General features: G+C 44.3%; 1 protein-coding gene and 2 non-coding genes across 3 annotated transcripts; all 3 read left to right on the forward strand.

The window, feature by feature from the left end:
* Positions 1-1,555: 1,555 nt before the first annotated feature.
* LOC119396794 (zinc finger protein 16) lies at positions 1,556-19,408 on the forward strand. Its single transcript, XM_037664124.2, has 12 exons — positions 1,556-1,774; positions 2,761-2,925; positions 4,008-4,098; positions 5,516-5,832; positions 6,968-7,213; positions 8,406-8,529; positions 11,694-11,771; positions 12,633-12,837; positions 14,330-14,532; positions 15,787-15,968; positions 16,905-16,973; positions 17,763-19,408. Exons 1-12 carry the CDS (start codon positions 1,733-1,735, stop codon positions 18,021-18,023), a joined length of 1,983 nt encoding a protein of 660 aa, XP_037520052.1. The 5' UTR covers positions 1,556-1,732; the 3' UTR covers positions 18,024-19,408.
* A 5,030-nt stretch (positions 19,409-24,438) lies between these two features.
* Positions 24,439-24,520, forward strand: Trnas-cga (transfer RNA serine (anticodon CGA)). Its single transcript has one exon. It is a non-coding gene; the product is annotated as a tRNA-Ser (tRNA).
* A 500-nt stretch (positions 24,521-25,020) lies between these two features.
* On the forward strand, positions 25,021-25,102 carry Trnas-aga (transfer RNA serine (anticodon AGA)). Its single transcript has one exon. It is a non-coding gene; the product is annotated as a tRNA-Ser (tRNA).
* The last annotated feature ends 492 nt before the right edge of the window (positions 25,103-25,594 follow it).

The following is a 25,594-nucleotide window of genomic DNA, read 5'->3' on the forward strand; positions in this document are numbered from 1 at the left end:
TAGATTTTCAGGCTAGTTGGTCCGTTGCAGTAAATGAGATCATAGCACTGAAATGATGAGGATGAGAAAGAAAGTGTACATCCTATCATCTTTCTCATCCATGCCATTTTGAGCTATGATATCAATTAGTACATTAATGCATTTGCGCTGTCAACGAGAGTACATTTCTCGAGTAAAAATTCTGCTTTTAGAATAAAAAGGCTGTCTACTCAAATCACTTTGTCACTCGTACAAGCATCAGAACATTTGTTGAATTGTTGAACTGTTTCATCTGGGCCATATGTAATAGCATGCTATAAATTGCTGCACAAATCTCCACTGAAAGTAACAATTAAGGTCTTTCTTGTTAACAGCAGGCCAGGCACCGTCATAAAATGTAGTTCTGCGCTGTGATGTAGATGTTAATTAACAATGTATGCAATGTATGCATCTGTATTGCAGCTATTCTGGGAATATACTTTCAATTTAAATTTTTATGTTGTGGGGTGTTGCATGTTTGCATGTTTTTTTAATTTATTGCCTCGTGTAAATACGTGATGTGTGTGTGTGCATGTGCATATTCACTGTTGTGTGATTTGTTTGATTTGTCATCTTGTTGTTAGAGTGCATACATTACCTTCGAAACTTCGCGACTTTGAAAGCAGTGGAATATGCGCAGGGGAATCGGGTGAACGGAATCAGCAAGCAAAGAGCATTTGCCTTGTTGGTAGGCTGAAGTGTGTTGTGCAAGGGTGCAGTAGCTTTTGCGTTCCAATCTCATAGTTGCAATTGCGTGCACTGCACTTATCATGGCGATGGCATACATGCAAGTGTTATGTTCTTTGATGTATAGTTACCTTCGCTAATGCTAGTGCATTCAAACAGAATATATTGATGGAAAGGTGAGCATTCATAGTGGACCGCTTTTGAAGCACCCGATTTGTGTCCTATCGCTGTACTGCGTCATTGACAACAAACATACTTCCGTTAAACCGTTCTGGCTTTTACTCTTGGCTGTACAGTTGCCTTTGCTAAGTGCATCTAATTTCCAAATGGATTATGTTCTTGAAAAGTTGATGCTAAAACACACCCTTATTGTGTCCCGTCGCTGTACTGCACTGTTGACAATAAACATTATTCCGTTACACCATTTCGGAATTTACTGTTCTTCCTTTGTACTTTTCACCGTTTCATACAGACCAACACGCTACAGAGGCATTCACGCTTCGCCGCTTTGCGTTAACTGCTTGGTTAATTCCTTCTGCTTCTCGAGAATGGTGAGGTTTTCAATCTGCCGCATCCTCTGTCTTTCCAAGTCCTTGATGACGCCCTCGTGAAGTTGCAAGCGGTCCACTTCTTGCCGATAATGGACGTAAAATACGATTCCTAAGCTCGCCGCTACAGATGCGGCGAGACACACCTTCGCCATCGTCGACATGGGCCTTTTTTTCGAGGACACAGGTAAGTTCCCGACACGGAGAACTCACGCGTCAACGCGTGAGAACATCAGAAAGAGGCACATTCACTTCACACGGAGCGTCATCAAATAAAACTTCGCAATCCCGACCACCACACGTGCTGCTGCGTAGCGCGGGCGACGAAATTTTCACGGCTGGATTGGTTGAGGACCGCTAAACAAACCACCAGGGGGATGAAACGCTAGACGATCAATGGCGGAAGCATCGTTTCAGAAACAAACGGCTCGGGTTAAAACTTTTAACCGACACAAATCGTCGTCTTCGGCGTGTCCGGCATGGCTGCACCGTCCTCGTTGCTGCTTGCCTTCAAAGCAAAGGTGAGAGGGGCAGAGTTTTGACGTGATCGGTAGCAATGTTCAGCTAGGTGGCCGCTGCCATCCATCAGCTGCTGGCGGTGCGTTCCGCGCGAGATCACAAGTTTAGCGTAGCGTTACTGACGCGAATTTAACGTGCAGGACTCGCAGACGTGGGTCCTAAACCATGTACCAAGCTGTGGAGCGTTTACTGCCGAAATGTATCAAACTGTGCCATCAAGCTAAGGGGCGCCTAGCCCTTGCGCGCGATATGGAGCAGTCGCTCCTGGTCGCCTTGCGCGATCAACGGATCATCAAGGCGCATCGGCGCTTATCGTATTAGTTCTATCGCGCGTACTAATCGTCCGTGCATTCGTGACAATTTTTACTGGGCTCGATGAGGCATTCATCACCTTCTCCTCGCGAATATAAAAGTGCGGCAGTGGTGCTTCTTGCGAACGTGTTTGTTTTTATTTTCCTGTCTTTCCGTCGCACGCAGTAGATGCATCCGGCCTTTCCGGCGGCAAAATTGAAATCGCTACTTTGCAGCTTGCAGATGATTTCGCTGTTTTTGCTCCGTAACACGGTAGCGGAATATTAATCGTATAAACTAAGAAATTTTGGCGACGAGATCTTTTCTCTGAGTGCGTGCGTGCAAGGGAATCCGCATAACTTTTTGCAGTGGAGTGCATCCGCAGGGGTGGGGGGAGGCAGTCAACAGAGGCAACCTTATTTTCACTACCGTCACGTGACACGAACAGCAAGATTATTAGTAGTGTGTAACATCAAAGTTCGATGGCACTCTTGAAGGCCGTTTGACACGGATACGCGGGACCCGAGTGTGAAGTTGCGTAGCTTATTGCTACTGCATAGAAAAACATTACCCGAAAGGGAGTGGGAGCCCCCCCCCCCCCCCCCACCCCCCCACCCCACCCTGCACCGCTTCCGGACACCCATTGTTGCGTGACGTTAACACGTCGGCATGAACATGTTGCTCGTTCTTATTTCAGATTGAAGAGTCGGTAGCACTGGTTCCTGACATGGGGGCCGAAGAAAAGTTGAAAGCAGTTCAGTTCTGGAATGTGGTTTCGGAGAGGCTGCAACAGATTGTGAATGACAGCGCCGCCGACATCAACGCATTGGCACTCAACATGCATGGCGAGGACATCAATGTGGTACGTAGTAGCTTCTAGCAGCCTCGCATGTGTAAGGAGGATGAAAAAGAAAAAAAGTTTTCTTATTTGTTGGGGTGTAAGTGGCTGGATGGTTTGACTTCGAAACTTGTGGCTTTTGACATGCATCACGAAAGTTTCTGAGACACTCGCCACAAGTTATGCATATTTTTTTCTACACAATTGACAATTTTTAAAAACTGTTCGTGGCAAATAGCACAACTTTGTACCTTGAGCTGGACAACTTAAAGCAGTGAACATTTCTTGCAAAAGAAACTGAAATGCGTTAATAATTAATTAACTAGATTTCCCTAAGCTTTCTCAACTATTTCCTTATGGGCATTTATCGCAAAATTTGATGTCCATATAAAAACCGGTGCCATCCTCAGAATTTGTTCAAAGCAGTTATGTCTGGCAAGCTCACTAGTTACTATGACTTGTCAACTTCAGCATATGGCATGCACTTAGTTACAAAAAGTTCATTGGTGAGATTTTGTTAATTGGTTAATAATGCTGTCTGGTTTATTGCACACATCTGCACCTTTGAGCAATCCAAGTCAAGGATATATCTATAAGCAAAATAGTTAAACTAATGCAACTGGTTATTACAATTATCACAAGGTACAACTGTAAAATCCCGAGCAAGCGCCCCCCTCCCTTCTTCGGGAGATTTCAAATATGCAGCTTCTTCTCTCCTCCCACCATTTTCACTGTTTCTTCACTGTTTCAATTCACCCTATGAGGGCATAGAAAACAGTGAATGCATACGTATCCAATAAAGCATTTCATTGGAAGCACTGTTGTGCATTCTTTATTCTTAGCGGCTCTTCCGCCGCCTTCTTGAATTAAAGACGAAACATAACAAGTTGTTATATTTCGTCTTGTAAAGCAAGGTAGCAAGAAGATGCATTATGTAGTTATTGCTGTGTATAACTGAGTTTTATGCATAATATATTTGTTTGTTTGTTTTTCTGTATAATTTGACAGCAAAACCACTGACTAAGCTTTAGTTATGTTGTGCTAGTAGCTTGATCATTCACTTAGTGACGCTCATTTGAACATTGTGCTGTTTCTTGTGGTTGAAGGCTTCACTTCACGATGAACAAGAATCGCAAGCAAAAATGGCACAGCCTTACATTGAAGCACATGGATATAGATCGGAAAACCTTTACACAGGTGAGCAAAGTTCAGTCTTCTGTTAAGACCTATTGTAAAGAAACAAGAAATTACAGTAACGTCTTCAGGCACTTCTCGAAAGAGTGCAGCGACCGTATTTTGTGTGTCAGGTTCTGCATCACAATGCATTCTTTGTTATCCTGAGGCGAAGGCAAAATGACTTGCGAAAAATTGGTGTAGGTAAACAAAAGTTGTTAAACTTATAGGCTCAAAATAAGAATAACGAAAAGTTCACGTACACTTGATGCTCCTTTCAATCAAAATGCGGCTTTCATTCAATGACAGCGGATGCATCGTTTCCATGGTGGCTTTCCCATTTCCCTCGCTAACCCCTTAGCTATACTTTCTGATGGATGTCGTTACTCTAGGGAAGGACTGGTAGTGACACCTGCTTAGGATTTCTTCAACCACAACACCTACTGAACAATTGTGGTGTCACATCATTTTTGCCACCGATAATTTTTTTAATGAAGACAAAACAAAACTAGCGCACGTAAGTGATTTTTGCTGCAGACATGTTTGCACTTGCAGAAAACTAGAACTTGGCTATCGAATTATTATTTCTGTGCGCTGTACACTGATGCCACGAGATGACGTCACCTTTTGTGTACACTTGTCTCCAGTTTACTGGTAAACATTTCTAATATGTTTTCAGACAAATCAAAGCTTTCTGATGATTTTTCTTTGTGTCGAATGATTGTAACACAATAATTTTTTGTTCCTTGATTCAGGCACAGTACATTGCGATATATAATACATCCACTGTGCAATCAAATCAACCATCTTGCATTTTCATGCTGGCCATTATAACATTGACAACTGCTTTATGAAAGCAAACACGTAATATTTGAACTGAGTGTTGATTCTGAACTATGGTTTATTAGTGAATTGTTGTAACCTTCCTGTCTGTGTTATTGACAGAGGGGATAGGGTTGTAGAAAGGACAGATGGTCGAGGCAGTCACCATTTGAAACCGTGGGGGGACTTGTACACAAGTACTTGCCAAGACTTGGAAAAGTGGCTGCTATTCCCACCCTCCTCCTGACTGTCACATCAATATCATATGGTCCTTAGAGTTCATATAGACATACGTGCACATTACCATATAAAGCCAACAGATAATGAAGCCAGTTAAAGCATAGGGGACATTGTGCAAGCACAATGCAAAGATTGTGGGTTAGGTCCCCATTAGCTACAAGTTTTTTAGACCGCTTTCATTCCTGTGTGTCATAACTACTGAACTTCCATTAAAACTATAGATAAGACACCCTATGCTTTCCTTAAATTGGCCTCCTATGGCTATGTTTAACAAAAACGTACTCCCTCGATCAATTCTCCTTCTTTTGTATATGCACACATTGGTCATCACCAAAAAAAATGACACTATAGTGGTACGCTAAATTCCTGTTTTTTGCAGAAGCCGTCGAGGAGTTTGATGTCACAGCCGCGTCAGAAGGCCACCAGCAGGAGCTTCTGGCATTGTCCGCCGAGCTCGAGCAAGTCGGTTCGTCGCAGCCTTCTACGCAGGGCAACTTCAACGGCGTCCCTCTGGAACAGGGAAGCCTCGACGTGTCAGAAAGGTCACTTTCCAAGGACTCGACAGTGCTGCTTATTTCAACCCAGGCAGAGGACTGCCCAGCAGATGCCACATTTGATGTCGCACATCAGCAGAGTCACGATCCCGGAGTTTTATCGCAGCACGAGTACGGCCCAAACAGCAGTCTGGTCCTTCAGGTGGGGGAATACATACACGGTCAAAAGCATTGCAGGAATTCTCTAGCAGTTTTCACATCTGACTCTCGTATTTCTCTATGTTTGGCTGTCAATCGCTGGCTAGACAGTTATGGTGCAACTGGAAGAATTTTTTCAACAAGTGTCTGCCTATAAGTCAATGAAAGAAGGGCAAAAGATCAAGTGGCATGGGTTTCTTTTTCAGCAAAGCTGTATGTGACTACGCAATTCGTAACTCTGTGAACCGTTGCCTTGTCAACAATTACCTATTCAACAGAAAACCCCTAGCAGGTATGGGCCACTGAAATAGGGCAAACTCCACTGCTCATCACTGGTTCACTAAAAATGAACAGAAAAGAAAATAAATAGACAAATAACAAATGAGTAAGTAAATAAATGCATAAATAAATAAACAGAAGAAAGTAAATACAGAAAATTAATTAACAAATCACCTGCATGCTGCACTTTTAGCCCATGCAAAACGGGGTGGAAGTGCTTTAAAGGACCATACACTAAATTAAAAAATTCTGTGCCTTTCAATACATTTCATCAACATTATGTATCACCTATGTGCCATGCGCACAGAGCTTCGCTGGTCATCCACCTTCGAAGAGTGGAATGGCTCATTGATATTTCTTTTTGTAGTTCGTGCTTTTTCCAAAATTCAGAATCCTTGAGTAATTGGTCAATATTCCCAGTCAACTGATATGTTGCCATTATTGTGAAGCCTCATGGCTTTTGCATTCAAATGTATGGTATGGCACTCTGAAAGTAGGAACAAGTAAGAGGTAAATTGATGAGATCACTTACCATGGTCTAGTGTCTAATTGGAGTCTGACAGACATTTTACTGCAAATCGTTGCAGCGCTAGTTTCTCCAGTCTTGCTCGCTTATATAGTGGATCACCGGGACAGACTAAATTAATGTCATCTTCGAACAGTGCACAAACACAGACACAAGGAAGACACAGTGCTTGTGTCCTCAGTTCTTCCTTGTGTCTTCGTATGTGTGTGTTTAAAGATGCTATACCAACTAGCCCAAATTGCTATGCTGCTTAAACCAATCTCTTTCCACGACGGATGGTGGGTCATGCGACCACGTTCTATGGTTTCATGCCACTCACATTGTTGTCCTGCAGATGCCAGCAAAGTCGGTGAACCTAGTACAGAACAAGGACAACTCCGAGCAATGGCAGTCCTGTTCGGAATATGCTGCCAAGCCGAAGGTTCAGAGGAAACGACGTCCTTCGACGAGGAAAGCGAATGCAAAGAGCTCTGCTAAAAGAGGCACCACTCCAGGTGGCAAGAAGGCTATGGGAGTGTCAGCTGCTACCGATCAGAGGCCTTCTGGCACAGCATCAGATATTCAGTTGGAAAGCACTCAGGTAAGCCTCGTCAAGCTTCCTGCTAATCGTAGGTTCACATCTGTGACTAGCATGGTCGCTCGACTGAGTTAGTCGCAAAGTGGCTGGTCACAAATGGCCTACTTTGGCTCAGTCGCCCGCTGCTCGATTTTCCAGTCGCGCGACTGCAGTCGCAAACCTCTGACCCAATCAGATGCCCAGGAATAGGATGTCAGTTTATTTTGCAGGGCAATAGAATTCTGTGTGTCGATGAGTATAAGTCGCATGTAGGTATGAACATCGGTCGCCTTGAGTCGCTTTTTTTATTGCCAGTCGCAAATGGTCGTGTGACCGGTGCTAGTCGCAGGTGTGAACAAGCCTTTACGCTGTGGTAAGTCTGGTGAAGGTCTGCAATACAGAGTTCTAAACATAGGCGTGCGCAGGGTTCCCCATAAGGGGGGGGGCGAAGGTTCATTGCAGCACCCCCCCTACTAAGTCAATATATGGGGCAGATTTTGCCCTCCCCCCCCCCCCCCTCCGTGCGCATGCCTATGATTCTAAGTAACTGAGTCCACCTATAGCCAGGATGAATTTTGTGTTCCTAATGGAGCTGGTGTGCTCACCTGACCACCCTGTGCTGTACCGTAGATTTTTGTTCATTCGGTTTATTGAGATGGCTGAAACAGCTTACGAATTGAAATTTGAGTGTCTGAATTTTGTACCGCACTGCTTTATAATAACTGCAGCTTCTATGAATATGACAGTAGTGCTGTAACTTGTGGAGCCTTTATTGTGATGCATCATTGGCAGGGTCACTAATTGAAGAACCAATATTTGAACCAATAGATAATAAATATTTTTATAAGAAAATGCCCAGTAAATAACCTTTCTTTTTTCCCTCACAAGAGCCGTCATCATTCTTTACCTACTAAATCACCTGAAGCATGACCACCATGCAACTTTAGGTGCATTTGCAAGCACTGAAAAAAGGGTAAAAAAAATTTTGCACTGTTTGTTTCTTCCCTGCTTTTTAAAGCTTTCAGTCGTAATATAATGATGTTAGGTTTGTCATGTGCTGTCTTAGAAAGGTGCAGCAAATGACTGTTACACGTCATTCAAAGGTGCACTTGTGTGACGTTCAAATGAACATTGCCAGCATTAGCAAAATGCGTTCCTTTTAGTTTTTCTTCATAGTTGCTGTAGCAGTATCAGTAATATGTTGTTTCGATTTTAGGGTGTCGAAACGACCGAAGTGATTGTGGTCCAGACCCGGAAAAAGCCTAAGAAGTCCAAAGAGGAAAAGGACAGGCAGTGCAAGGTCTGTCTAAAGGAGCTGCCCAACAATTCTTCACTGACAAGCAAGTGCTTATTTATTTGTTTTATTTATTTTTTTTCAATAAAACATCGATTTGGCTGTACTGAAGCTGAGGAAAGGTGGGGAACGAGCTGTGCCTGGGGATGATCACGTCTGGCAGTACCACTTTTCACTTCTTGGCAGCATAACATCAAGTACGTGACCATTTGGTCATTTCTAGAGGTGTCTACAGGTGGTGTTCAAAACTCATGGCGTCCTTGGAAAGCCATATACAGCAGCTTGCTGCCATACCTGTTGAAGAGCAAAATAATCTACCTGTTTGGGCATTTTGCCAGAGGCACCACAAGTGTTGCCTTTAATCAAATTATAAGTGTTTCTCTCTCTCCTCATCGAAAAAAATCGTGCCCTTCTAGATTGATTTTCAACACCTTAAAGCCGCCAGAACTGACACTTGCGATTTGTAAGCCACTCCATCATCTTGTTCGTGTTAACCATCACTTCTGGCATCTAATTCGTTTATTTATTTGCGTATTTCAATGAAGGCTTGGATTTGACAGTTGCAAGATGTGACTACAATGACTGTCTACTCAGAAATTATTTGTTCTACTTGCTCGCACTCCTTTAGCCAGCCAGTGCAAGCCAACTGGCAAGCCAGCTATCTGGGAGATGAGCTTAAATTGTACCTTTGACGACTTGCTCCCATCTAACACCGATTGGTTTTCATTATCTACTTACGCTCATCTCGCCACGTTTGCCCATTTTTAAATAAAATGACGAGTGGGATACTGCCTTATGCGCAAGACTCTGGAACTGTATTCAGGGACTGCTGCTCCATAGCACACATTCTTAGCAGTATTTTCATGTTTATGCACTCATGCTCAGAGGTGTAAAAGCTGCGCCATTTGCACCATACTGCGTGACTATAGATTGTATAGCGCAACTAATTGAAGGACACAAGAAAGATGCACACACAACAAGGCGCTAACTTTCAACAATCAAAATTCATTGTTGAAAATCAGCGCTTCGTTGTGTGTGCATCTTTCTTGTGTCCCGTCGATTAGTTGCGCTGTACAATCTACAGTCATGCTTTACCAATACGCCCAGTCTTCAACCTTAACCATACTGCACCAATCTGCTTCTGCTGCGCCATCCTGCTCCAAAATGCATTATTGCGCCGAAACTGCTCCCAAGCTGTAATTGGTGCCTTCACGTGCTGCTGCACTCCGCGACGTGGCGCGCCCAGGCGAGCTTCTATCATCATCACCATCACCTGGCGCGCTCTCCGTGACGTAGGTGACGGCGCAAAAAAAATCACAGTTTCGCCGCAAGCGAAGGAATGAATGTGATAGCAAGAAATGGTAATGTTATACGATGTAAGGCTAGCAGCTAACTCTTCTAAATCTGATTTCGCGTAACTCTACGAAATGCTGGTGTAAGGGAATATGGCCGCTCTAGGAAGTGAAGCTGTTTTCGTGCTGTCTGTCGTCTCAATGCGAAGTAAGCGTGCTGTTTGCTGATGTCTGCAGAGATAGTGCGTGTGCCAGTGCTAGCGACCGCGCCCTTGAGATCAAAGTTCGCAGTTTCTGCTCGAGCAACACAGCCCCCCTCCCCTCTCCCAGCTCCCTTCATGCTCCTTCACCCTATGAAAGACGGGCGGGGCGTTTCCTCTCTGCTTGAGAAGCAATCGACAGCAGGCCTCGCGTGTGGGGCGATCTTATCGCATGCACTTTTTGTGCGATGGAGATGGCCGGCTCGTTTCACTTCTGCTTCAGCCGTGTTCATCCCCAGCACTTGTGTGCTTTTACTCGCGCGTAGAACATACGATGTGCAGGGCAACGTTGTCGATTTGGACTTTATACGGAATATGACGGCAGCGGCAAAAACCTGCCGACAGTGTCCATATAATTGTTATCGCAATAAAAGTGAACATTTCAGCTCTCTTGTCTTCTCATTTGTACATGTGAGCAGTTGTGTTTTGTCAATGTGAACATTAAAAAAAAATTCCTCTGAAGTGTAGTCAGGTTTAGGTACGCAGTGCATTGCTTATCTCTATTTTCCTCTCGGTCCTCATGTTGGCTGTGGCTCTTCAATGACGGGACCAGGCCTCGTAGCCAGGAATTATTTTCATGGGGGACCCATTTGCTGAGAGGCTTGAGTCTTTAAGAAAAATGCCTATTTTCATTGTTTATTTTAGGTAAAACACCATGTATCATAAAAATTTCGAGGGTGGCCTGGGCCCCCCCTGGCTACGGGCCTGGACGGGACCATAAGCTTTTTTAATTTATTTTATAGTCTCATCAAGTTTAGAATGAAGGTAACATTCATTAACTTATCTGTAGTATTCAGTTGTTGTTCACGCCAGCTGCAGTGTTTTATTAGCATGAACGTTTTTCATTCGTCTGAGGGCTAGTAGCTATCCAAAGCATCGCTTATCTCTTGTTTTGTCTTAGTTATGGCTCTGTCAGCTGTGATGTTTTAATGTGTGTGTGTGTGTGTGTACACACACACATATATATATATATACACACACGCACACATATATATTAATTCGTGGCACGTCTGGTCGGCTCATTAGTAGTGAATATTTAGTAAAAACCATTGGAAACTTCTTGTGTTTACCAGAAATAAAACAATTTCAATTAACAGTGATGTTTGACCCTAGAAATCTGTTCAAAAACTAACTTGTATTGCCCTAAAATGCACCTCGTGGTGCTCCAAACCTGCTCCAGCTGCTCCAAAGCAGCATTATTCCTGCTTCCTGAGCTTCTCCAAAAAACTGAATCCCACTTCCACCCCTGCATGCTCCAAGACTGACCTGAAGTGAATTGTGTTAATGTCAAGCCGGTGATTCACAGCACATTGAGATTGATGCCACTCTGTGATGAGACTGACCGAAATGTTGTGAAGCATCACTACCCCATTCCATTTTCTGTTGGGAATTAGAAGTATCCGGGCTTGTGCTTGCTTACAAAGGTAAACAACGTATGTGCGCTGTAAATCATGGGGGTCACACTAGAGTAGGAATTATTTGTTACATTGATCTTTTTTGTGTTGCTCCTCACATACTGGTAGGAATAGGAAACTGAGCTTTGGTAATTGTCGTTTGATCTAAGTTTTATATGTTGTAAGATTAAGACTGTTTATGAAACATGGTCTACCTTGCTCATGATAATAAAGCGTGTTAATCTCTTGTGCTCCTTCTTGCAGCCCACATGTGGACCCACGAACGGCCATTTGCCTGTGCAGAATGCAACGCTCGTTTCTCCACAAAAAACAACCTAGTTGGTACGTGCCTCTACTTAGTTTGGTGTTTGCGTTGTTGCAGTTTAGGTAAGGCTATGATTCAAGTTAGCTTGACGTGTTATGTTACTTTCACTTACGTTGGCCTTTAGTCAGATGTGTGTACGATTAGTGTGTCTGTCTACAAAAACAACCTACATCAGTGGGTTGGAGTTTCTACTTGGTTTGATTTTGGTTAGGTAACAGCTAGCTTCCTTTAGTTTTGGTTAGTTTAGTGCGAAAGGTTACTCTCAGGCATGTGCACAGTCATGCCGATGACACAGCAATAGGGGACAGGCCTAATGAGGTCTACACCCCTGTGCGCATAAATTGGACAGAAATTGGTCAGCAAAACGCATCGGGGCAGATCAAGTAATAAAGTATGTACATACATATACTACATTTAAGTGCACATAGTAGTGGCGAATGCTCCTGGTGGTCACCATGGTGGAAGATGGGTCAGACAGGGCACTGCAGCCACCACCACTCCACTTTGGCTTTTGCCTCGAATAAATTTGAGTGCCAAGGGGGGCAGAACACAGTCAAGGACAGTAAAGTTTGATGCTGTTATAAAATCTGGAAACTGGAATGGATTTCGCTAACAGGTAACTAGAGGTCATGGCCCATCAATGGACATAAAATAGCTTCCTGATGTTAGCTACTAGTGTGCATGTCATGCAGTGAATTGAATTTGTTTCAGTCATCTTTGGTTAAGTCCTTGGTGTTGAGCATCCATGTAGAACTCATTGAACACCTCTCATGCCCACTTACTCTCGCCGTCATCGTCATTCCAGTTTAACTTAACTATCGCAATTCAAAATGCGGTGCTTACGACATGCTATCTTCTGTTCTGCACGTGTTTTACAGTTCACCAAAGGACCCACTCCGGCGAAAAGCCGTATGCGTGTAACGAATGCAATGCCAGCTTCTCAACACGAGGCAACCTCAAGCGGCACGTGAAAACACACACGGGCGTCAAGCCCTGGAAGTGCAGCCACTGCGAGCAGTGCTTCACAGAGAAGAAGACCTTGGTTGCTCACATGCGGCGGCACACTGGCGAGAAGCCTTACCAGTGAGTGTGTTTCAGCGCAGCATTTTCGTTGCATTCTCTCGCTGTGTCAGCACCCACTGGACAACATTCCTCGTTTCATTTCTTCTTCTTGTGTCACAAAGTGTCTTAAGTTTTTGAAATAAATGCCAAAAGGAACCTATTGGTATTTCTCTAGCTGTGGGATTGTTGACCGAGTGGCACATTTACACAGGTGGTAGCCTTGTACGTTTTAATCACCCGCCGCAGTGATCTAGTGGTTATGGGGATCGTCTGCTGACCAGAAGATCATGGGTTCAAATCCTGGCCACGGCAGCTGCATTTCGATGGAAGCAAATTGCTAGAGGCCCGTTTTTTTAGAATTTGGTGCTCGTTAAAAAATCCCCAGGTGGTCAAAATTTCTGGAGCTCTCTACCACAGCATCTCTGATAATGAAATCATGGTTTTAGGATGTGAAACACCAACAGTTATTATTATTATGTACATGTTAACCATTGAACATATGCTCAGCACTAATAGTCATATTCTGTGAGGATAGAATACAAGATGGGCAATTTGTGTTCTAAATTGACTGTGTTCTATGAGATGAGCATTCCTAGATAAAAATGAGTGTTTCCCGATATCAAAGTTTTTCTGGGAAACAACTTGCACATTACATTGCCATGCAAAAAACTCTGCCTCTGCAATCTTGTCATATTTGTCACTTTAATGACAACACACATTTCAAATTTGCAATGCTATCTGTGCATGGTATCTGCGCCATGCATCCAATATTTAAAATAACACTAGATTACCGTGTTCTTCCTACAGCAGTGATTGATTTAAAATCTTTCATTCTCTATCTGTATACAGATGTGCCAAAACACTATCATCATCATGTCACAATAGTAGAAAATGGCAGAGGTCACAGCACTATGTCTATGAGTCACCATTTAAGATATGATCCAGCGTAAATGACGTGCGAGCTGTTATGTGGTTGTCACCACTCCCATGACATTTCTCCTCCTTTTCATTGTAGTGGTTATCATTGCCGTCATTGTTAGGCATGCTGTCGTGCTGTTTTGGGTTGCACTCAAAGCACTTTCTCTGAGTGGCCTCTACAATTTATTTATTTATTTTTATTTATTTTGAAGTTCCTTACAGGCCCCATGGGGGAGAATTAAGTAAGGCGAGCATGGTAGAACGAACAACAAAAAGCTTATACATGAAGACCTAAAAAATTCCAAAAACATGCTTCTAAAACAGCATTGCAAAGACATGGGAAAGAAATAGTAAGAATGCCCAGAACAAAAAAATACGGTTCGTGGTATGTAGCGCACAAAATGGTGCATTGATTGCAAGTAAGAAAAAGAAATGGCAGAAAGCATTGGATCGTAACAGTTGTAGCATTGGATGCTACTCTGTTTAAAATACATGCTAGTGTAGCATTCATCAGTAAATGCGCTTGTTCTCACTTGTTTGTGTGTTTTCCTTTGCCATAATGCTGTGCTGTTTTGTACTTGTGCTTTCCTCCCAGGTGCGAGGTGTGCCAGCGGCGCTTTGCGCAGTCGGGTGTCCTCCGCATGCACATGGCCGTACACTTGGGCCAGAAGTCGCACCTGTGCGAGCACTGCGGCAAAGCATTCCGGCAGCGCTCACAACTGCACCTGCACATGCAGCGGCATCAGGGGCTGCGCCGTTACTCCTGCAACATCTGCCCCTCAAAGTTCCTCACCAAGGGTACGTCATTAGAAAGTGTGGATAGACAATCGTGTTGTTGCTGCTTGGACTTGGTAACAATCCAACAGAGGGGGTGGTCATAGGCGTGCCCAGGGTTTATCCGTTAGGTGGGGCTATGTTTCACCGCTGCGCCCCCCCTCCCCTTCTTATTGGTTGAGACCCATGAAAACGAGCTTCGCAATGGATGCAACAGTGAAAATCACACAACGATGTGCTTTTCACAATGACCTGCCTTTGGTTCCTGGCTCTACAAGGATAAAGGTGGGAAGTAAACAGTTCTTGGAATGCGTCAGGAGTCCTTGGTCACCATTAGTATCTTCAAAAGCCTTCATGGCCATAATCCTGCAATTTAAACAATGACGGGATAGGTCCGACAGAATAAAAATGGGGGGCTGACTTGGCGCCCCCCTTCGGTGATGGGGAAGCCCCCCGTGCCCCCATTGCGTGCATGCCTATGGGGGAGTTGCAAGCGACACAAAGGATAAAAAAAAACAGAGAACTTGACTCACCTTGCACAGTGCCCTAGCACAGCCTTTCCAGTGTTTCCAATAATGCTCTGTAAGTGAGTGTTACTTGACAGCCTGAGTGTTAACTGTGACGGTGAGAGGTAATTGTGAGTGTTACTTAGTGTGAATGAATGAAAGAAGAGAATTTGAGGGTTCGTTTTTCATGTAGCATGTGATCTTTTTTTTTTTTAATGTGCTGGCAGCTGACTGAAAGCCCTCGCATACTTCCTGAAGGCACAAAGTCTGCCGGGCATGATGTTTTCAGGAAGTATGAGAGGGCCTATTGGTCAGCTGCCAGCTTGTTAAAAAAAAAGAAAAAGAAAGGAAAGCAAAGAAAAGATCACTTCCTACTTGTCGCCAGCTGGCAAAATAAGAGTGTTCCACACTTGCCGTTATGGCTACCAGCAGCGTTGACTAACACTGCCAGATTTACATGCACAGAAACACCCAATAAAGTGGATGGGAGGATCCCCGCCGCTGTGGATCAATTGGTAGAGCATTGGTGTGCGTTATCAGAAGGTTGCAGGTTCTGTCCCTGCTGGCAGCAAGTTGTCCTCTCGTCCGCTTTCATTTCTTCGCATTTATATGATACTAATTACTACATTATAGTTAAAGGACTACAAATAACGCCCCCTATACCTTCCTTGGCTTCATTGCCTGTTGGTTTTCATTATGGTTGACAGTTTGAAGACGTGATGCACAGCAGAGGCCATTGCAAAAAAAATAAAATTTTTGTTTCGCATTCCAGCTGACATGCTGCGTCACGAACGGACACACACGGGGGAACGCCCTTATGTGTGCAGCCTCTGTGGAAAGAAATTCACCCGGCAGCAGTCGCTCAACGAGCACACTAACCGTCACTACGGCATCAAGCCTTTCGAGTGCAAGTACTGTGACAAGACATTTGCCGAGATGTCAGCGTGTTATAAGGTGGGTCTGCTGATGGGATATGGAGGAACCTCGAAAACAGCTTCTTTCTTTAGCAGCAGCACAATTTACCGAATCTGAGCACTTTATTTTCAACATATAAGTTGGAAATCCTCGAGGCAGAATGTTTTCATAGACAACTTGCGGGTACCTCTTAGTGTACCCTCAGGCATTGCTGTATCCGGTGGGGGGAGGTTGGGGTGGTCATGTAGAGGGGGGTTGAACTGCTCCCCTCCCCCCCTCAGTAAAAATCCTGGCTATGCCATTGCCCTCAAGCTCTTTGAAGTGGTTGTAGACAACTTGAGGGTACTAAAAGGGGCACTGACATGAACATCTTCAGTTGTCATTTTTTTGCATCAATTGAAAGGCCAAGCCCTCAAGAGCTTTGAAAATGTACTGGTAAGTGCAGGGCCTAAAGTCTCCCTTCATTGGAGGGGGAGTCCCTCATAATGCGGCAAGATATATATATATATATATTTCTTGAGTGAGTCTGAATGAGCTCCACCTGTTATTGCCAACCTATGGTCCTATCTACTGATGTTCAGCATTACTACCAGCCTTATATAGGCTTAAGTTTATGCTCAAGTCTACTCGTATATATCTCAACGCACTGGCGTTCATGCGCCATCTCAATATTTATTGATCAGAGGCGCGAGTTCGGGGTTCGGGGAGGGGGGGGGGTTGCCACGACTTCCCCCGCAAACCTTTTACGGGAAGTTCAAGTGAAAATGCAAGATTGCAATACTGCAGCTCACCACTCAGATCTATGGCCGTCTGATGATATTTTTGTGCAGTCTATGTTATAAAGCTGATGTCTGTTGTCTTTATTAATCGATTTTCTTGGCGCAAGGGCCACTCTTGACTAGAGGCTGCCAACTGTTGTCTTAATAATGTTGTCTTTATCATTACTGTCTTGCTTCTCCTATTTGCTTCTTGCAGCATATTAAGCTTCACTCCAAGACTGAGAATGGGGAGAACAATGAAGGTGCTCTGGGGGCCGTGAAAACGGTACGTTGTTGTTCTGAATTCTCGTAAAGCTGAGGAACGAAAGCGCGAAAATCGTAGGGTGGTTTCCGCGGCGGCATGCTGAAAAGTCAGGCAAGTGATTTGTCGAGCCTTTCATCCCACCTGCCAAGCAGCAGGTGCACCTGTTGTCCGCTTGGGTTCTGTTTAACGGCTGCTAATAAGAGGATTCAACAACTACCAGTCCAGAAGCTTTGCCAAGACTGTTTTAGTAGTATGTACACTTAATACCAATTTAACCTAAGTAACATTTCATTGCAGTTGGCCCTTAAAGGCAAAAGCTTTTGTCGAGTCATGAGTAGGCAACGATGGGAAGCGTGGGCAAGGACGACAGAGGGTTAGGTGGAGCGACGAAATTAGGGAGTTTGCAGACATGAAATGGAATCAGCTTGCGCAGAAGGAGGGGGTGGGTAGGGGATTATTGGGAGAGGCCTTGTTCCTGCAGTGCACATAAAATAGGCCTATGGTTATGATGATGAAAAAGTAGGTGAAAGGAAGAAGAGATAGACGGAAGGACAGACAGGTTGACAGGTGGAACTGTTTTTTTTTTTCTGTCTCTTCTTTCTGCTGTCAACCTTTCGTGCCTCAAACATTGACAGCCAGGCAATGGCTATCTGAGCACCCTACACTGTTAAACTACAATGACTGAGGTGCGTGTTGAGAATCTCTGGCTGTCTAACTCCCATACGGCACATCAGTGTTTATGTGTTACACCCCGCGATTTAAATGTTTCAACAGCAACATTTCACATTTGCATGGATTGCTTATTCGCAGACGGAGACCCGCATTCCACCGCTCCCTGAGACTGCTTTGCAGATTGCAGGAAGCATGCAGTCAGCAACTTCAACTGCTGAATCTGGTAGGATAGTGCCAATAGTAACATCCGAGGCTGGAAACGGGCACATGGCACTAAAGGGCCCTGAAACCGTGGTTTCGCACGAGGCCGCCATGTCTGGAACGACGCATGCAACTGGTGTGGGCCGCCCAGCCGAGTTCTCTGCCATGGATTTGTTAGCTACTGCTTCAGGCTTCTAGGCCTGGCGTTTAAAGAGAATGTTGTGTGACTGCTTTGGTGTGTATATATGTGTGTGTGTATGCTTGCGTGCCTCAAGGACATTTGTTTTTACTTACGAGACACTCGGTGAGTTGAAAGTTAGACACATGTACTAATTGGCTGAGCCGATTTGATGTATATTAGTTTTGTATATGTATTAGTTTTGTTTTGTTAAACACAATTTGCTATGTAGAATGGTGGCCTGCTTGTGATATCTGCTTGCATCCATGCCAAGAAACATATGAGTTGCTTTATATGTTCCAGCTTATCGTAGCTTACATTAGTAGTCGAATCATTGCGATGAGCATGCAAACCATGGAAGAAAACACAAAGAACAGGAGTAGAATCTCATAAGTGTTTGGTCATGGTCCAGTTTTTCAGTGTTTACCTTCAGCTTGCATGATGGGCCAGAAGCTGCGTTTTCGACGATGACATCTGCCTTGTGGCAAAGCACGCAAGCGGAAACTGAGCGTTCGAAAACCAAATAGTGACTGAACATTCCACCCTGGAGGAGAAGCACCGCCCATGAAATGATTGCTATTTAGTCGGAAAATTTTGTTCAATATAAATTCAAAGATCTAGAGAGAAATTAAGGCAATCCTCGGTAAGTTCGTGCGAATGGATTTATATGTGATCAGGCTATCACTGAACTCTTCGTTTCACATCTTGGGAGCATTATTAATGCCTGGTTGATGCATGTGTTCCCGTATTTGACTATGTTATTCTATGCTCAACACTTATCTCACATGTGCGTTACCTGCCATGTTGGCACGATGATTATGTCATTCTCCTGCTGAGATCAAGGTCGCGGGTTCAATTCCTGCCCTGATGATGGCATTTCAATACAGCCAAATGGAAAAACACTCGTGTGGTTATATATTAAGTACACATGAAAGAAACACTAGCGGTAACACATTACACGAAGCCCTCCACTAAGGCATCTCTCCACGTCAGTGTTGGTTTGGAAAGCCATGGAAGTAAGCATTCGATTTCCTGTGCACCAATCACAATGCCTCATGACTGATATCGTGCTGCCAAAAAAGGAACACTGGTGGCGGTCACTCGATAGCCGAGAAGCCCACATACCTGTCCACTGATTGCAGCAAATAACTTCAGTCTTGTCGATCTCATCGTACTTGTATGTTAATCGAAGTTAGTATCGCTCTCTTATCTATGTATTATGTATGCTCATTTTTGCATCCTCACCTGTTGTCTAGTCAGCTGCGTTTATATAATAGCGCTAGTTTGTTTGAGCATTCCACATCATACATGCACTTATAGTGCTCGCCATGTTGGTACTTGTACAGCTTAATCTTGATCTAACAATGCTGATGGGACCCACAAATTTTTTCAGTCATAATTTAAAAACCTTCATAGGAGGGGCAAGCCTTCATAAAGGTTAGTTGTTCGTTTCACCTAAACTGAAACCTGGCATCTCCATATTTCCCTAAAAAAGATATCCTTCAAGTCAGTGGAACCATCAAATTCACATTGTAGTTTTGAGTCTTTTGATGCTTGATATGGAGCAAACTTGCAGAAGTTTGTTACAGACAGTAATTGGAAAAACAGGTGTTGTCTTTGTTGTGCTCTGTCTGTAATGCAGATACTTTTTGCGGTTTTACAGGAAATTACCAACTCATTGAAAGAGTACAGGCCCAGTATGATTCTCCATCAAATTGAAATTTTTGTAATATCGGGTTTTGTCACATAAGGTTTGACCATACGTAGCAAACTTGTGCTTTGCTGTGTGCTACAAGCAACTGTGACCAGACCTACATTTTTCTGTGAACATAATCTTCTTCTGTACTGAATGTGCTAACGGTACATGGAACTGGTTTCTTTGGTGTACACCATAACGGTGCGGTTACATTCAAACTGTGGAAACAACCTGCTGAATGTACCACAAGAATGTTCCTGTTGATTTTATCAAAACACTCCAGTGCAAACTGATGTTTAACTGATGTAATATAGTTTGGAACCTTTCATCTGTGATAACATCTGGTGTACATAGATCATGCTGCATTTTCATTGTACAATATATTTTAACAAAAATGGAATGTTAATAAAGCATTCATTATTTTGTGAAATATTATTTACTCATCCTGCAAGTAGTATAAGTCACCACAGTGGTTCAGGGGCTGCAGTATTTTCACTGTTGAGCAAGACGACGTAGGCTAGATTCCTAGCATTTACGGTGACATTGTTACGAGGGCATCCTGTGAGACAACTGATCAATCCATGGCTCATTGTGTGAATAGGACGGATGAGGGAATGTGAGGCAAGGCTTTGGTTGTGGCCGTCTGATTTATTCCTCGTTCATTTGCACAGTTCAGCCTTGAATATCTAAAGACTTGCCACTTTTCAACCCTCCTAGCTGTTGTGAATGAACTAACAAGTCAATGCACCAGGGAAGTGGCAATACAAAGTTCATCGTGGAGGGGGTTATGGTGTTTGTGGGCCTGTTGATCAGTCAGGTGTAAAATTAGAATACTTATTTTTAGGCGTACATCAGCCAATTGCATTGTGCCCTACTGTTTCTTGTTGTGTACATATCGCAATGTCGCACTTCGTTTTATTCCTATTCAATTTTCCCGGGTGGTTTCGGCTCATTTCTACATGTCGCCTCCCATTACACGTTTCACCATGTTTGCATGTGTACTTGTTTGCTGACAAAGGAAGGTCACCTTGTCAAAACGTTGGCAAGCGACGTTTCTTAATTTTCATTTCATTTTATTGCTTTCAACGCACTGCATGTCTAGGGAAGGTACGGCTAATGGCAGAATACGCTGCCCGACAATGTCCCTACAATCCATGCACTGTTCAACATTTGAGTGAACACTCATTATGAAATTATACTATAGAAAGTGGATGCATTGTACAGGGGAAAAAAACTTGATATAGCACAATTAGAGACTGTTTATGACACACAAAAAAGCAAATTCAATCAAAAAAAAATTTTACAAACGTTGTAAACGACACGGTGTTTAAGGTCTTGCTTATGCTATGCAAGTATACAGGATAATAAATATGATTTAGCAACACGTTTAAAGAGAGACGTTGACATGCGTTGTTTCACATTAATTAGAACTTGCGGGCGACTAGTGGTGGTCTAGTGGGTATGGTGCTCAACTGCTGACCTGAAGGTCACAGGATCAAATCCCGACTGCTGCAGCCACATTTCGATGGAGGCGAAATGCTAGAGGCCTGTCAGGGGCGTAGCCAAGGCGAGGGTTGGGAGGGTTCCACCCCCCCCCCCCCCCTACGAAAATTTTCAATTTTGCTTGCGTATATATAGTACACAAACACATACAAACGCACGCACGAATATACACAAAGTATGGTTTAGCCCCCCCCCCCCCCCCCCCCCCTGAGGCCCGTGTACGTTAAGGTGCGCGTTAAAAAATCCCAGGTAGTCAAATTCTGGAGGTAGTCAATTTCCCAGGTAGTCAATTTCTGGAGCCCTCCACTGCGGCGTGTATCATAATCGTATGCTGGTTTCGGGACGTCAAACCCCAAGAATCATTGCTGTCGAACTTTCCATTTTCACGACGTCTCGTTTCTCCATGTTCTTGTGCATCTCTAGCTGCTGACTTTCCGGCCAGAGCTGTGGATATCTGCTGTCCCGTCCTGCCAATGGCATTGGACTTAGCGGGAGTCTTCTTATTTTTATATATATATATTCTTTCGCCAGCGTGAACATTTGCAACAGCACATACGCGGTTCGTCGAATGCAGTGCGGCGTCTGGACTTGCCGAGGTCGGGACGGCCGGAAAAAGCGTTCGTGCGACCTTCGGGGCCGGCATCCTTTTGCAAAACAAAACCGGATCTGGCTCGCTCGCGCGAAGCCAGCGCGTTTCGGCTTGCGCGCGCACCCCGGAGCAGCCGGCCATGTGCCGCGTGCGACGGAATACCAATGGCCTCGCCAGCGATGTAACCTGACCGGTCACGCGCGCGTTCGCGTAGTACCACGAAGAAGCCTCGGCGGTTATAACCAACGCACGCGGATTTATAGAAAGGTCGCGACGCAGCCCCCGCGGCTAGTACGTCTCTAATTATGCGGTTCCACGGCATGCGCACTTATTAGGCGTGCCGCGTTACGTGGTGCCGTGTTCTAAGTAGGTGTCATCTATGTGGGATCCACTAAAGCAGTGACGTAGCCACGAGGTGGTTTGGGGGTTTCAACTCCCCCCGCCTTCCCCAAATTTTGCATTTTGTACATACAAACACGTACGCGCACGAACATACAAAAATATTCGGACCCCCCCTCCCTAAAAGAAAGGAACATTTCTGGCTACGCCCTTGAACTCTGCTGTAAATAATTCCTGGATTCCTCTTTACTGCCACGCCATGTATCTTGAAAGTCTCATGGCAGCAGCGGACAAATCAGCCGTGCAAGTAGCGCCCCTTAATTACATAATTTAAATAATTAATTGTATGCCTACTTCTTTCTTTCTTTTCATTTCATAATTAATTTTCGTAAGTTGCCACGGCCCCGCTAAATAGCGGCAAACAAACGCCGGGCATAGTCACCATATGAGCGAACCAGATATAGCTGTGCTTTCGCAATGAACTCGTTTTTCTGTAATGGATACAGAGTCGAGAAAGGGCGCATGTGATATCGAGTCACCACATATCTTCCATTCCAGGAAGCGTGATGTGCTGCGAATCGAGGAACGGGTTTTGTGTGCGCTGGCTTGTATTTCAGGGGGCGTAAAACGGAACGTCTCTCTCTCACACACGCATGTTAAACTCATTATAGAGAATTCTCAATATAACGAAGTATTTCAATTTTTACAACCAAACGTCCATTACGTACCATGTATATGCCAAAATATAACGAAGCGTCTTTATCCGCGATATCAATGTAAGGAAGTTTCACTGCTACCGCAGAGGAACAAACTAGCGAAACAACACATGACCCACGACTCGGGTTGTCGCCCTATTCTCGCACTATTTTAGACCGCATTTAACATGTCTCGCGTGCTGTGGTTTTCGATGTTGCGCGTTCATGGGGCTGAGTGGAGATCAAGTGGTTCGGTTTGCTTAAAATGACAGTATCGGCGTCGTCGTGCAAGGCTGCAACACAACACAGCATTGGACCTGCGTCGTTGCTTTTTTTCTTTTTTTTTTTCTTTACGCGTAATGTGCGGCGCTGTGAAGAGGACATGGGCCGGCTCAGGTTCAACAATATTATATATATATATATATATATATATATATATATATATATATATATATATATATATAGCTTTTTTTTCGTATTGCCGTATTATATTTCAAGCATTATTGCGGTGTTTTCCACAAAAAATAATGAAAGGTTGTATTTGAAGTTAGCGATGTTTCGATATGACGAAGTAAATCGCAGATTTTAGCGGCTTCGTTATATCGAGGTTTAACAGCAGTGTGACTCAGCAGGGGCGTAGCCAGAAATTTTTTTCGGGGGGGGGGGTCAATCATACTTTATGTATGTTCGTGCGTGCGTTTGTATGTGCGCGCGTGTATATATGCGCAAGCAAAACTGAAAGATTTCGGGGGGGTTTGAACCCCCCCCCCCCGCCTACGCCCCTGTGACTCAGCACAAGGTAACGGACACCTGGAACGAGGTGGACACTCACCTCCGGGCATTATTATTATACAAACAATTTATTTACTAATTCTCTCAATAAATATGCACATTCATTATTTTCCGTTTTAAATTTTGCGCCGGTGCCTTCTTGCACGTGTTGATGCCCGTTGTGCTTAGCAAAGAAAACAAAGACGATAAATAGTTATCGCTAACACACACACGCTCACACACACACACACACACACACACACACACACGATTGCTCTTTGAATTTCGCGCGCAAACGCGCAGCACCGGCTGGAATGAAGTCGAGAATTTCAGCCATTTCAGCGTATTTTCCCAAACTCACACGCACAGAAAAAACCTTTACCTGTGTTTGAGTGCGCTCTGGTTTATCGCACGGCTGGAATTGAAAGATCACTAGCTTTACGAGAATCTCAAGAAATTGTGCAAGATCCTCCTTGGCAAGAACAGTGCCACAGCACGAAGTGATGTAGGAGCATCGCATAGCGCGGTGACACGTTTCAAATTACGGGTGAAACAAACAACCTAAAGCTTTGTTCGTCGCGAATATAAAATATGTCCGATATTGGAGCCCGTCTTTCTTCCATAGCTGTTCTATGGTATGGTTGTGGTATTTTGTCTGTCATAAACAGCGCCGCGATTGTAGGCGCTGGGTTGCCCGGTTGCCGTGTACGCTGAACTTCAGGTTGGCATTTCTTGGTGAAACTTTTCACGTAACGCCGCTCAATGAGTGAATAAGTGGCAAACAAAACGAGAAGAAGTGTAAAATGTATTGCTTGAATATTTTGCAGCCCGCGTGTCGTTGCGCAGTCGTGGCCGAGTGGTTAAGGCGATGGACTCGAAATCCATTGGGGTTTCCCCGCACAGGTTCGAATCCTGTCGGCTGCGATACTTTTTTTTTTTTTTTTTCAGAAACATTTTTTTTTTATCTCAGCAGTTCACTCTCAACAGTTGTCTCAACAGTTTTATCTCAGCGTCTCTATCACAAGACATGTTCGTTTCATGAAATGCAGTTCAGCTATCGTGCCGTATTGTCATGCTTCGCAATCTCGCAGCACTTCGAGTGAATGATTCGATACCACAGCTATTTTAATGTTTGCTTGTTTTCTTTCAGTAGAAAACGTGTAGCCTGGTACAATGATGGAGTATGATAGACACAGCGAGCGCCAACAAAAGCGGACGAGATATTCTGCTTGAGTAAGCGTTGTGCTTTCGCCTCGAATCGTGCTCTGTAGGCTTAGTCCCTACTTATGAATCGCGACATTAACAGTTCTAAGGCAAGAAAAACACTTTTCACGGCTTCTACGACGCAAATGCAACTTTTGTCGCGTTTATTCAACACTGGCACACGATCGAAAACGGACACTTGTGAGCGGTTCTTCGTGCTCGCAGTCGTGGCCGAGTGGTTAAGGCGATGGACTAGAAATCCATTGGGGTCTCCCCGCACAGGTTCGAATCCTGTCGACTGCGAATCTTTTTTTTTTTTTTCGGCTTTTTTTTTTACATTTCGCATTCGTTTCAAAATTCTTGCTGCTCCGTCATTATTGCTTTTTCTAGGGGAGGGTAAGGGACCGTATGTCACTGCAGCGCGGTGCGTACGGGCCCGCATCGCGCTGTTCTCGTGTTGAGTTGAAGAATAAATATGCGTGCTATTTGCAAGCCACAACGAAGTCTCTCACTGATTTAGGTGTTTTTAACACTGCAATGTTTACACCACGTGTTTTTTCAGAGTTACTGTTTTGGTTAGAGCGCTACTGGAAGGACGGCCGACAACAAGCACTGTACCGATGTTCTGCATTCGTTGTTCGCCACATTGTATGTGCCGTATTGTTCGGGTTCGGCACTAAGTACACGCCGTCGTTAGATCGCGTCACGGTGTTCGGATATCAGGCACGGTCCTGCCGTTGCATGCACGCGCGGCCGGTGGTTCCGTGTAGGTGCTGCCGCGACGACGTCTCGGTC

The sequence above is a fragment of the Rhipicephalus sanguineus genome, chromosome 6, assembly GCF_013339695.2.
Source record: "Rhipicephalus sanguineus isolate Rsan-2018 chromosome 6, BIME_Rsan_1.4, whole genome shotgun sequence".
Lineage (NCBI taxonomy): Eukaryota > Metazoa > Arthropoda > Arachnida > Ixodida > Ixodidae > Rhipicephalus > Rhipicephalus sanguineus.